The following is a 13,762-nucleotide window of genomic DNA, read 5'->3' as shown; positions in this document are numbered from 1 at the left end:
ATTTATTTTCCTTAAGAATACACCTACCTCGGCAATCCATCACAACTGAAACATGAATGAGAAAACTTTAAAAGCATTTTTGTCTTTTTCTAAATGTTACAGTAGTTATGGTTTTGTGATTTTGTCCACAGATCATTTATAATACTAAAAACTACAGCAAAAATAAATGACTTCCAGACTTCCAAAATAGTCTCAAGAAAGATGTAGTTTAGACTAATAGTGACCTATTTATTTTTCACCTAACCTTTAAATAACAGTAATTGGCATATTTTTAGAATATAACCTATTAAGAGTATGTGATACAAAGGCCAAAAGCTTTAGCACTTTTCTGAGTCAAAATATATAAAAGAAAGTCACTTGACTAATTGAGGTGTATGGAAAGTGTGGCAGGAGACTTCTCTTCCATATGTCTTCTTCAGTTAAAAGCAAGCATAAACCAAATGACCTTGTTATTTCATTATGTTGTTCTAGTGAGATATATGACTGGGCTAACTATACAATATTGAATAAACCTTTTCTTATTATTTTTTTCTGATACTGTGGAAGATTTATTCTAAATGATACTATGATCACTTCCATTTTGTATTTGTTAGGAAAATTTTATTAACCACAGGACTATACAACACCAGGGGTTAGAGCTATTATTTTACAGTGTTGCATAATACTTTTATTACTCTCAACATCTGGAACATCTTTTCTATTTCCCTTTTAGCTCTATATTTAAAGCATCTGCTGTATGTGTATATAGCATGGCAGATATAAGGGGAGTTTTCAATGGTCCCTATGCCCATAAAGAAAGTCCTGATCACAAATGGGTACAGTATGATGGAAGGATTCCTTATCCTCGTCCTGGTACGGTATGTGTCTTTTCTTTTTTTCTTCTTTGAAAGGTAATGTCATTCAATTGTTTTGCATTCCTTTGAAGCTATGTAATATCACTTCTATTGTGACCTAGCTTAACTCATCTGAAAATTTGGAAGTGTTGCCCAAATTGTAAGATAAGCAAATAAGGAATAATCTGCTTCACCAATAATTTAATGATCAGAATTCTCCAGGTTGGGATCTATTGGGCCACCATTTTTTTATGTGTTTTGTAGTTTGTCTGACAGTGACCACAAACATATAGGTCCTCTGCTATTTTTCTATCATAGCATGCAGCCAGATGGGTGCCTCATGAATGGTGCCAAAAAGAAGGGCTCTTCTTTTAGAACAGCTGATGTTAATATTGTGACTGAGGTTTTATTAATAAAATAGCTAATATAAATATAAAAAGTGAGGAATCACTATGGAGTGGACCAAAACTGATAGGTGAAATCTGCGGCAGACAATAAATGCAGAAGAAAAGGAGGAACTTGAATCTGAAGGTACTTTATGTACATTTAGGCTGATGGGATTGCAGAATGCAAAGGTCTTTAGTATAGTGTCCAATACATCTTGGGGTAGACTCTAGAGTGATAAAACTATGTGTTTACGAGCATCATATTTTGTTATTTTGTTAAACCAAAACTCTGGAACATCCATTATCTATACTAAATAATATGTGCATGGCAATATAACTTTCAGTGCTTTATTTTATAAATAGGTATTTTCAAATGTGGAATTATGTTACATATGTGACCCCAGAATGTCCACATTTGTACCATTACCTCCTTTGCTGTCCTGGCAAGGACATGCACAGGAGATGATGGAAAACCTTTCCTGTTGGGACACAGACAACAATAAATGTACCACAGTTTTGATCCTCCCACACTACCCAAAATAAAAACAAGAATTGTGAATTAGGCTTTAAAAATCCTTCATGCATTTAGTGCATTTTTTTACTCTTATTTAACATTTTAGATTGATAAAAATGAAAAATGCTGATTGACTACTCTGTAGATTAACATACCAAAACAGAGACACATTTGCAAACATTAGAAAACCTTAGCTGACCTGCTAAGGAGTCCCATTACTATACCTAAAAAGATTGCCTTTTCCTGTGTCTATATTCTAAAGTGATGTTATTCATCTTACAGATATTTTTTTATATTAATGTTTCCTACACAGGGTATATTTTTTCATTTCTGTATTATCTTACTTTACAGCAAAGATTAAAAAATGATGTCTGATACAATTTGAACAACTGAGTTAAAAACAGACACAAAAATGCAAACACAGCATAAATGAAGAACTTGTCATCTTTTTTTCCAGGATAAAAATATATATTTCAGCAATTTGACATCACTGACCATGAAAGTAGAAGGAGAAAATGTATTACTGAGATTTCTAATAAAATATTTCTATAAAAATAAACTAAAGCAAGCACTCCTAAACTGAAGCAAGCATTATGTTCTTTGGTATTACTTTTCATTCATAGTACCTTATTAATACACAGAACATTTAGGAATTGGCAGCTTATATGTCAGAGTTTAAATTAAGGAAAGTTGCATTTGGCAGTTGAAACACAGAAGTCTGTGTTAAACCATAAAGGGAAATTTTGTCAGTTTTTTAAAATTTCCTTTATTTTTGTAAGTTGCTTTACCTAGGATGCCATCCAAAATATCAAATTTCATTTTTTTAGAACTGGTTTAGTCATTATTTATTTTATTTTATTTCAGGTACTTATATAGCGCGGTCAATTTACGCAGCGATTTACATATCTATTATACATTCACATCAGTCCCTAATCCTCAAGGGGTGTACAATCTAAGGTCACTAGCTTACATTCATACATACACATACTAGGGACAATTTAGACAGGATCCAATTCACCTACCAGCATGTCTTTGCAGTGTGGGAGAAAACCGGAGTACCCGGAGGAAACCCACGCAGGCACAGGGAGAACATGCAAACTCCAGGCAGGAGGTGCCGTGGCTGGGATTCGAACCAACGCCCCTAGTACTGCCAGGCAGAAGTGTTAACCATTTAGTCTATGTTCATTTTTCACAGAATGAATCTGAAAATGAAATTGGCATATGGTATTTTGTTGCGCTACTTTACAGTGGAGATCAGTATGTGGTTATAATGTATTTTTATATACTATCCAACAATTTTTACTGAGATGGAGGTTAGCTCTAGTAATTAATTAATTAGCAAATGATTACAAAGTTAAAGTATAAGTGAGTTTTCCAAAACCAGAAATGTGAATAATTGAACTCCAGTGTTACTCTTGAGACACCACAATTTTTAAATTAGAATTATACTTGAACCTAAAAAACTTTCAAACAGTACAACTGCACACAGAACACATTCAGTGTTATCAAAAAATCTTGTCCTAACCATTTAGGTCAATAAAGCCTTTTGAGAACACTGGATTCTGGTGTGTAGTTGTACTGTTTGATAAAAGAACTTTTCAGAGGAAACATGTCAGAGGTGACCCCTGGAAAATTTTCTGCAGCTTGGAGTTTCTTTTTCTGACTGATTTGCTGGAATGCAAATCATTGAGTCTCATTGACTTGAACCTGAGTTAACCTTACATGTTGTAAACTGCACGCTGCTATGTAAAGCAGACACCTAAAGGTGTCTGCATATAGTCATATATCTGGTGGAGCTTACCAGCAGTTCAAAATGTCAAAAAGCTTCAAATATCCAACTTTTCCACATTCCTTCTTTTTACGCCATCATTGTCATAAAGAATTTCAACATAACTAATATAGTGAAGCATAACTAATATTGTGAAGCATAGAGTCAAATGTGAATTATAGTAGCTGCTGTTGTTTGAATCAAATAGTCCCCTCAAAATTACTACATGTAAGAAAGTATTAAAAACACCTGTGCTCTCCTGGAGTGTTAATAAACTCAATGCCTTTTGTTAGTTTACTTTGTAGTGACAGGACCCAGTTGTAAAACTCGGTTATGCCAAATTTCTGACTTAAATGAAGCCTTTTAGGTAGTAATATCCAAGCTACTGAGCTGTACTTATATCTCAGTTGATAGACTAATGTAGAAAGTTTTCATCCACAAAGTCTAATCTCGTGATTAATATCTATGTATGTTGCTGCTCACTCATGGCCAGTAAATTTGCAGATTAGCCAAAAATCTTCCAACCACAACTCTACCAGAATGGTGGGAGGGGAGAGAGGAATACAATGGGACTTTACGTGTGCCACCATACACAGTGCTAACTATATATATATATATATATATATATATATATATATATATATATCACACAAAAAATATTTACAAATATTAAAAACAAATAGCATATTATAAAATAAGTGCCATATCTATCAATGGGCATAAAAAAGGTTTGATGCTCTTCACGATCAAATTGCTTCTTAATTTTTAATATTTGCAAACAATATATGTAAAACACAAAAAAAGTTATTTACAAATATTAAAAATTAAAAAGCAACTTGTTTGTGAAATGAGACAATCCATTTTTACGCCCATTGATATATCTGCGGAAATATGTAAATGGCACTTATTTTATAATATGCTGTTTGTTTTTAATATTTGTAAATAACTTTTTTTGTGTTTTACATATATTGTTTGCACTCTTTTTGGTGGCACACTTAAAGTCCCATTGTATTCCTCTCTCCCATCCCACCATTCTGATGGGGTTGTGGGTGGGAATTGTTTGTGGATTTAAGTAGAGATGGTGACCCATTGCGTTAATGTGTTGTTATGTTTTACGGGCTCCACCATTACCAATTTTTTATGAATTTGCAGGTTAGGTGAGGGGTCCAAGCATGCAACAAGGTGAACACTAGTGGCTATCAGTGCATTATGAGAAATCATGGTTCTCCTTTTTATTTCTTAAAAAAAAACTCACTAACCAATATTGAGGCATGGGAGGCAGGAATGAGCAGTTTGTTATTTGCTTCCCTAGTTGGGGGCTTAAATAGCTTGTCAAGACATGTGAGGATGCCTTCATGAATTTTAGAACATTAGAAATCTCTTGCAAAAGTAAAACCCTTTTGTGTCCTTACACAGACTTACATTGTAGCGTGGGGGTCAGCAACCTGTAACTTGCAATCTACCAGTAGATCTCGGCCAGGTAACAGGTAGATCGCAGTCTGGGCTTGCTGACCCACCATCCCGTATATCTTGTATAATAATAATAATAATCCCAAATCATCAAACACAGTGCAATGCAGAGGGACTACTTGTAAAGTTGGAACTGTAGTAGGGAGCAAGAGCCACATAAGCCGATGCCTCCTCTGTAGTGCTGGCTTCTGTCCGATGTGGAGGGATACCATTTGCAATCCATCCCTTATCCTGGCTAGAAATCTCTAGATTGGTGCCAGCAGCAGTAAAGAAGAGATGTTCAGGTCAGTGTGAAGCAATACACTGGGCATAATAATATATAGCTGCTTTCATACTGATGCCCTGTGATTTGCCCACACCATGGGTGCAGTACAGTGTACCTGCAGCTTTCCTGCTGGTTTGCTGTGCTTAGCCATAGACTTCTATTCTATTCTGTGGGTTTAGTGCACTTTCTGAAAGCCTACCAAAACTCCTGTGTGCTGTCAGAAAGTGCACCACACCTGCAGGATATAATTGTCTATGGCAAAACGCAGCTAACCCAGGAAAGTCGCAGATGCGGTGCAGGTAAACTGCAGCACATCAGTGTGAAAGCAGCCTTATAGGGGGCTCAGAACAGTAAGGGTTCATTTACATTTTCAGTTGTGGGGGTTGGTAAAACCCCATAGTTAAGATGTGTTTTTACCATCCCTCCCCAACCGCACCCCCTTTAGCTGCAGTGACCAGGGGTGTACACATGCCACAGCCTCAGTAGGAGATATACACCCTGTCATGGTTGGTGGGTGTAGCAGCTGTCAATCATGATCCATTCATATGAATGAAGCAGCTCTGCAAGTGCCCTGCAATCTTGTGCAGTAAAGAAAACACTGGGCTAAAGCAGGTAGCATTGTGTTACTTCCTCATTACCTACTTTAACCTCTTGGTCCCCATAGAAGCATGCAGTTGTAAGGCACTTGCAGAGTGGTCTCATTTACTTGAATGGGTCATGATTGGCAATAGGTAGCACCCACAAAAAGCAACAGAGGGTTCAATTCTTGTTGTGGCATATGCACACCTTTGACTTCTGCCTCAGCAGCTATAGGAGATAGGGATTGGGGGCAGTAAAAACCACAATTAAACTGCAGGGTCTCACCACCACCCCCCCCCCCCAACTTTATATCTGCATGAGACCTAAGGGTGCCACAGCCAAACGCAACTAAGGGCTGATTCACAAGTGCTACTCCTCTGGAAAGCGAACTGAGTGTGTTTGACGGGAGGTGAGGAGGCAATATGTTCCCTCCTCACCACTTGATTTAAACTCATGATTACTGTGCAATACAGGTAATTGTGACATGGTAGTACAGAAATTAAAGAGTTAAATCAGGTGGGAGAAAGCAAACCTATGCCCAGTGATCTTTGACTTCTCCCATGTTGTTCAGGTACATCTCCACCTCTTTAAGTTTGCCTTCCCTTGCGGTAAAGCAGAGGTCTCCAAAGATTCTAAACAAAGGACCGGTTTACTGTCCTTCAAACTTTAGGAGGGCTGGAGTGCCCAGTAGGAGTAAAAAAAAATTGACATAGTGCTTGTAGTCAGTGGAAGGTGGGGAATAGGAGAAATATGTTCCAGTCATTGGTATTAGTTGGGGAACAGTGCCACATCATTGATATTAGTGTGAGGAATATTGCCACATCATTGGTATTAGTGGGAGGAATAGTGCCCCATCATTGGTGACAGTGAGAGGAATGGTGCCCCATCATTGATGACAGTGGGAGTAATGCCGTCCCATTATTGGTGTCGGGGAGAAATAGTGTCCCATGATTGGTGTTAGTAGGAGGAATAATGCCCCACCATTGGTGTCAGTGGGAGGAATAGTGTCCCATCATTGGTGTCAGTGGGAGGAATACTGGCCCATCATTGGTGCCAGTGGAAGGAATAGTGTCCCATCCTTGGTATTTGTTGGAGGAATAGTGCCCCATCCTTGGTATTAGTTGGAGGAATAGTATCTAATTGTTTATATCAGTGGAGAAATTGTGCCCCATCATTGGATTCAGTGGAAAGAAAAATGCCTCATAGTTGGTGCCAGTGGAGGAACAGAGGGGGTGTGTCTGACCAGGTCTGTTACTAATTTCTAATTATTGAGTGCATTGGGCCTAACTCGTGTGCTTGTTGAACAGCAAAAACATATTTAGACCCTCTGCACAACATCAGGTAGCATTGTGTTGCTGCCTCACCACCTGCTTTAACCTCTTGGCCCCCGCAGAAGCATGCAGTTGCAGGGCGCTTGCATAGTGGTCTCATTTACTTGAATGGGTCATGATTGGCAAGAGGTAGCACCCACCAAAAGCAACAGGGAGTTTAATTCTTGCTGCGGCATGTTTACACCTTTGACTTCCTCCTGACTGCCTCAGCAGCTAAAGGGGGTAGGGATTGGGGGCAGTAAAAACCACAATTAAACTGCAGGGTCTTACCACCCCCACCCCCCCAACTTTATATCTGACTGAGACCTAAGGGTGCTGCAGCCAAATGCAACTAAGGGCTGTTTCAAAAGTGCCACTCCTCTGGAAAGCGACCTGAGTGTGTTTGATGGGAGGTGAGGAGGTAATATGTTCCCTCCTCACCACTTGATTTAAACCCAGATTACCACTCAATACGGTAATTGTGAGATGGTAGTACAGCAATTAAAAAGTTAAATCAGGTGGGAGAAGGCAACACTATGCCTGGTGATCTTTGACTTCTCCCATGTTGTTCAGGTACATCTCCATCTCTTTAAGGTTGCCTATCCTTGTTGTAAAGCAGGGGTCTCCAAACATTCTAAACAAAGGGCCGGTTTACTGTTTACTTTAGGAGGGCTGGAGTGCCCAGTAGGAGTAAAAAAAAATGACATAGTGCTTGTAGTCAGTGGAAGGTGGGGAATAGGAAGAATAGTGTCCAGTCATTGGTATTAGTTGGAGGAACAGTGCCCCATCATTGGTATTAGTGGGAGGAATATTGCCCCATCATTGGTATCAGTGGGAGGAATAGTGCCCCTCCATAGGTGGCAGTGGGAGGAATAGTGCCACACCATTGGTGACAGTGGGAGGATTGCCACCCCATCATTGGTGTTGGCGGGGAGGAATAGTGCCCCATAATTTGTGTCAGTGGGAGGAATAATGCCCCATCATTGGTGTCAGTGGGAGTAATAGTCCCCATCCTTGGTATTAGTTAAAGGAATAGTATCTAATTGTTTATATCAGTGGGAGAAATTGTGCCCCATCATTGGTTTCAGTGGAAAGAAAAATGCCCCATAGTTGGTGCCAGTGGAAGAAATGGTGCGTCTTTGTTGGTGTCAATGGGAGGAATAGTATCTTGAGGGCCGGATAGAGACAGACAAAGGGCCGCATTCAGGCCATGGGCCACAGTTTGGAGACCACTGTTGTAGAGAAACATAGGGGGTGTGTCTGACCAGGTCTGTTACTAATTTCTAATTATTGAGTGCATTGGACCTAACTCGTGTGCTTCTTGAACAGCAAGAACATATTTAGACTCTCTCCACAACATCTTTAACAGGACTGTAAAAATGGAGATTGTTAGTGTGCATGTGACTATGCATTTACTCATGTGAGTTAATTTGGGCTTTATCCTAATAAAAGTTAATGGTAACTATATAAAAAAATAAATAACTCTAATGTGTTCTTCTGCTGATTTTTTTTAAAAATTATGCTTTTATTGGAACATGGCGACTTATGCAAACCATTATAATAAAATATTGTGTAGCTATGAAGACATATTACAATATTCCAAAGGACAAACATAACATCTGAAATTGGAGTTAAAATAGGGAAATTTTATTTTCTAAAATGTCTGAAATGTAAAAAAAAAATAGGGAAATGATGTATGTCCTTGTTTATAGGAATATGGAAATATAAAATATCTGTAGGAGTGAATTTATAGCACTGTAGAAAAACTTGTAAAATTAATTATCTGTGTGATAATGACAGCTCTTTAGACATGTTAAAAAACACAAATCAAATTTACACATCTTCGAAGCTGTCATCTACTATTTTACCCTACTGTCAGAAATAAAAACTCCCACATATTGGTGTTTGGTAGAGCCTTGTGAAGTATCTGCAACCCCCTCTTTTGCTGCTTCTCTTGGTCTATGTTGGAGGGTTTGCTAGCTACATTCATGTGATTATTTCCAGTTTTGTAATAAGAGGAAAGTTGATCTCGTCAACAGTAAATGGGACATCTGGTTGTGTTCTGTACTGAAACAAGGCACAATTTTATATTTTGTCAGGTATTTACCAAAACATATTCATTCTATAGTTATAGAATGGATATGGGCTGAAAGTGCACACTCTCAGGTTTAATTTGAGGGTATGCGCATCCAAATTGGAGGAAGGGTTTAGTAATTACAGCTCTTAAAAGTAGTCATCCCCCCTTTTTCAAGAGACCAAAAGTAATTGAACAATTGAATCAAAAGCTGTTTCATGGCTAGGTGTGCGCTACTCCTTCATTATTTCTTCATCAATTAAGCAAGTAAAAGGTCTGGAGTTGATTCTAAGTGTGGTATTTGCATTTGGAATCTACTGCTGTGAACCTACATCATGCGTTCAAAGGGGCTGTTAATGCAAGTGAAACAGGCCATTGTAAGGTTTCAAAAATGAAACAAATCCATCAGAGAGATAGCAGCAACATTAAGAGTGGCCAAATCAACAGTTTGGGATATTCTGAGGAAAGAAGAACGCACATGTGAGCTCAGCAACATAAAAAGGTATGGACATCCACCGAAGACAACAGTGGTGGATGACCACAGGATCCTTTCTATGGTAAATAAAAACCCATTCACAACATCCAGAGAAGTGAAGGACACTCTCCAGGAGGTGGGCGTATAACTGTCAAAGTCTACAATCAAGAGAAGACTTCATGAGAGCAAATACAGAGGGATAATCACAAGGTGCAAACTATTCATATTGAAACAGAAACAAAACCTCCTGCACTCTAGGACTCAAAACAAGGGTGGAAAGGTGAAAGTATTCCTTGAAACTGTTCCACAAATGCATAGAAGGTTGTGCAGCACTAAAACAAGGCTGGGGAAGCCCGACCAAAACTGTGAAGTGAAGCAAAAAGAGCACACCAACCTTGCGCATTACCTCAGTAAACTATGAATTTATTAAATAAAAGTATATACTCACAAACAAGGAAGTATAACAAGCATAACCAGATCCTCAAAGGAAATTGAAGAGTAGAGCCAGTATGAGTCACATCACGAGGGTAGACCTTCACAGTGAGGCTGATGCATTTCGAAGGGGGACCCTTCTTCATCAGAGCTGAGCTTGTAGTTTTATTTTCTTCTTTGGGTCTTGTTAAAAGCTTTTACTTTTCTAAATCACTTTTTCTGTCACTTTTTAATAGCATTTTTTCTTCCTTTTCTTGTCTTCCTTCAGTCTGCTAATTAAGGGGAGGGGTTAATTTGTCACAGGTGCTACAGGTACTATGTAACTTGCTGTAGAGCACACATTTGTGTCTGGCATTTTTTGCTGGCTGATAGCTAAAAAGAGTGGGAAATATGAGTGGAGAGTGAAAAAGTTTTACTTTTGACTGCTGGTGATTGCTGGTGCTTGTAGTTATTTTATTTTCTTCTTTGGGTCTTGCTAAAAGCTTTTACTTTTTTAAATCACTTTTTCTGTCACTTTTTAATTAGCATATTTTTCCCTTTCCTTGCCTTCCTTCAGTCTGCTAATTAAGGGGAGGAGTTAATTGGTCACAAGTGGTGCAGGTACTATATAACTTGCTGTAGAGCTTACTCTTAGCTTGGTCATTCTTAAGCTTGCCTGTATTTTGCTTGCTTGACCAAATGGACATTTGATAAGTGGAGTTAAAAAACCGGAATGGAAAACAGGAGTTTATAACAGGAGTCTACTAACCTGTAAGTGACAACTGATATTTCCTATTAATATTGTAACTGGAATTTGAGTGTTAGCAGGGTGGAAGGTTGTGTGCAGTGCACAGTATGCCACATGTATGCAACAATGGAGCAACAGCTCCAGGATGGATACCGCTGCAACAAATGTGAGTGGGTTGCCCTTCTGGAAACTTGAGATCTGGAGGACCAAGTTGCAACACTGGGCAGAACTGACAACCTTAAAAGGGGTCTTCTACTCTCTGAGCAGGTAGCTAATGGGATTGATGTGGAGGGTGGAGGGGCTAATCAGGATTACCAGGTAAGAAGATGGGTTACTGTAATGAGAGGGAGTGGTAAGGGCTCACAGAAAAGGAAGGCTGGCCCTGGATTTGTGCACCAAAACAAATTTGCCAAGTTGGGTGAAGATGTGGGGGTGGCAAGCTCGGGTGGCAGCCCTGGATGTCACTGCTATCCCTAACAACCTGGAGGGCAGACCATCTGGGAGGGGTGGTGAGGGTAGTGCAGGAAAGCCTAGACAGTTGGTGGTAGTAGGGGATTCTATAATCAGAAGGACTGATTTGTCGCCAGGATTGCCTCAACTGAATGGTTTGCTGTCTACCTAGTGCCAGGGTTCGGCATGTGGTGGACCGGGTTGATAAATTACTGGGAGGGGCTGGGTATGACCCAACTGTCTTGGTCTATGTTGGAACCAATAACAAAATACATGGAAGATGGAGGCTCCTTTAGAATCAATTTAAAGAACTAGGCTGCAAGTTCAAGGGAACGACCTCCAAGGTGATATTCTCTGCAATATTACCTGTGCCATGCTCAACTCAGGAAAGACAGGGGGAGATTAGAGAACTCAATGCATGGCTAAAGACCTGGTGTAAGAGGGAAGGATTTGGATTTCTAGAGCACTGGGCTGACTTTCATTACGGTGCAGCCTATATGCTAGAGATGGTTTGTACCTAAATGTAAATGGGTCTACTGTGCTGGGGGAGAGGTTTATGGGAAGGCTGGAGGAGTATTTAAACTAGGATTGAGGGGGGGAGGGAGAATTAGATTATAATGGGGTAGACAGATCAGACAGGGGTCAGTAGTTATTGGAGGGTGGAATGGGGAAAGATGGGGGGAGGGCTATGGCAGATGATAAAAACGTTCCCATGTTACAAATAACCAGTGGAATTGGTACCATTTGTATGAAAATAAAGAATATGCAAAATATGTGGGCACAAGGTGTCAATAAATTAAAGTGTTTGTTCACCAATGTCAGAAATCTGCCAAGCAAAATAGGTGAGTTGGAAGCTTTCCTGCATGAACAAAACTATGATTTAATTGGTATTACTGAATCTTGGCTTCATTCTTCACATGACTGGGCCAATAATATTCCTGGCTATGTTCTCTTTCGGAGAGACAGGGTAAATAGGAAAGGTGGTGATGTCTGTCTCTATGTGAGGAGTGATCTCAGAGCAAGTGTGAAAGAGGACCTAGTTGATGGAGAGTGTGATGAGACTGAAGCATTATGGGTGGAAATGCACATGGTGGTGCATACTGCAAAGGTAATCAGTGGAGTTTTTTTATAAGCCTCCTAGTGTTAATGAGGAGGTGGAGATTCAGATCCTTGCACAGATCGAAAGGGCTGCAAGGGCTGGGACAGTGATAATAATGGGTGATTTTAACTACCTGGAAATTGACTGGAGTAATGATACTGCAGGAACAGTTAAAGGACAAAACGTTTTAAACCTACTACAGGACAGTTTTATGGTACAGTTCATAGAGGCCCCAATTAAGGATGCTGTACTGGACCTGGTAATCTCAAACCATGCAGAGCTTATTACGAATGTCCATATAAAAGAACATCTGGTTAGAAGTGACCATAACATGATTTCATTTATTGTTAGCTGTAAACAGCAAGCACATAAAAATAAAAATGCTCAATTTTAAAAGAGCTAATTTTCCAAGGCTGAGAGCTGCTCTTCAAGACTTAGACTGGGAGGGAATATTGGCATCGAAATGGGAGTTCTTCAAAAAGACTGTATGTGAACACACTGCAAAATATATTCTCATGGGCAACAGGTTTAAAAGGCTAAAAATCAAACCTGTGCGGCTTATGGACAAAGTTAAAAAAGCTATAGATAACAAAAAAGAGCTTTTATTCAGTATAAAAATGAAGGAATGCTATCATCGTTTAAACATTACAAAGAACATAACAGAATATGCAAAAAGGAAAAAAAATTGAAAACGAACTACAGATTGCAAAAGATAGCAGGACAAACCCCCAAAAATTCTTAAAATATATTAATGGTAAAAAGGTCCAGTCTGAGCATGTAGGCCCTTTACAAAATAATCTAGAGTGGGTGACTGGGGACAAAGAGAAGGCAAATTTATTAAATACCTTCTTCAGCTCTGTGTACAAAGGAGTATGGGTGAGCTCTTTTCCATATTTGGCATGGTATTGACACAGCTCCAGATAACCCATATTAGCTCACAATTGATATGATCCAAAAATATTAAGACAGAATAAAGGTGAATAAAGCACCTGGACCGGATGGCATACACCCACGGGTCCTTAAAGAATTGAACTCTGTCATTTCAAAGCCATTGTTTCTAATTTTTAGGGACTCTTTAATGACTGGCATAGTACCACTGCATTGGCGTAATATTTAAAAAGGGGTCAAAATCTTTAGCAAGTAATTATAAACCTGTTAGTTTAACTTCTATAGTTGGGAAGATACTGGAGAGCAGGGGCGGACTGACAACTCATGGGGTCCCTGTGCAATAGGGCAATTTGTCCAAACTCAAAAAAGCCTATGAAAAAGGTACCAGGGGCATCTCATGGGGCTCCCTACTGACCCCGGGCCTTCGGGCAGTGCCCGAGTTTCCAAATAGTCAATCCGCCGCTGCTGGAGAGTTTAATAAAAGACCACATA

The 13,762-nt window shown here is 39.3% G+C and overlaps 1 protein-coding gene across 2 annotated transcripts in view; it reads left to right on the top strand.

Moving 5' to 3' along the window:
* SEMA3D (semaphorin 3D) overlaps positions 1–13,762 on the top strand; it is a 260,951-nt gene that overhangs the window by 182,793 nt on the left and 64,396 nt on the right. For both annotated transcript variants that reach the window (XM_089685964.1, XM_089685971.1), the window contains exon 11: positions 713–857. In XM_089685964.1, coding sequence (XP_089542090.1) covers positions 713–857 — 145 coding nt within the window. The remainder of the gene's footprint in view (positions 1–712; positions 858–13,762) is intronic.

The sequence above is a fragment of the Staurois parvus genome, unplaced genomic scaffold, assembly GCF_062004578.1.
Source record: "Staurois parvus isolate SC_StPar_1 unplaced genomic scaffold, SC_StPar_1.0 ptg000019l, whole genome shotgun sequence".
NCBI lineage: Eukaryota > Metazoa > Chordata > Amphibia > Anura > Ranidae > Staurois > Staurois parvus.
The sequence above is the reverse complement of the archived record's forward strand: the minus strand, read 5'-3'. Positions and strand labels throughout refer to the sequence as shown.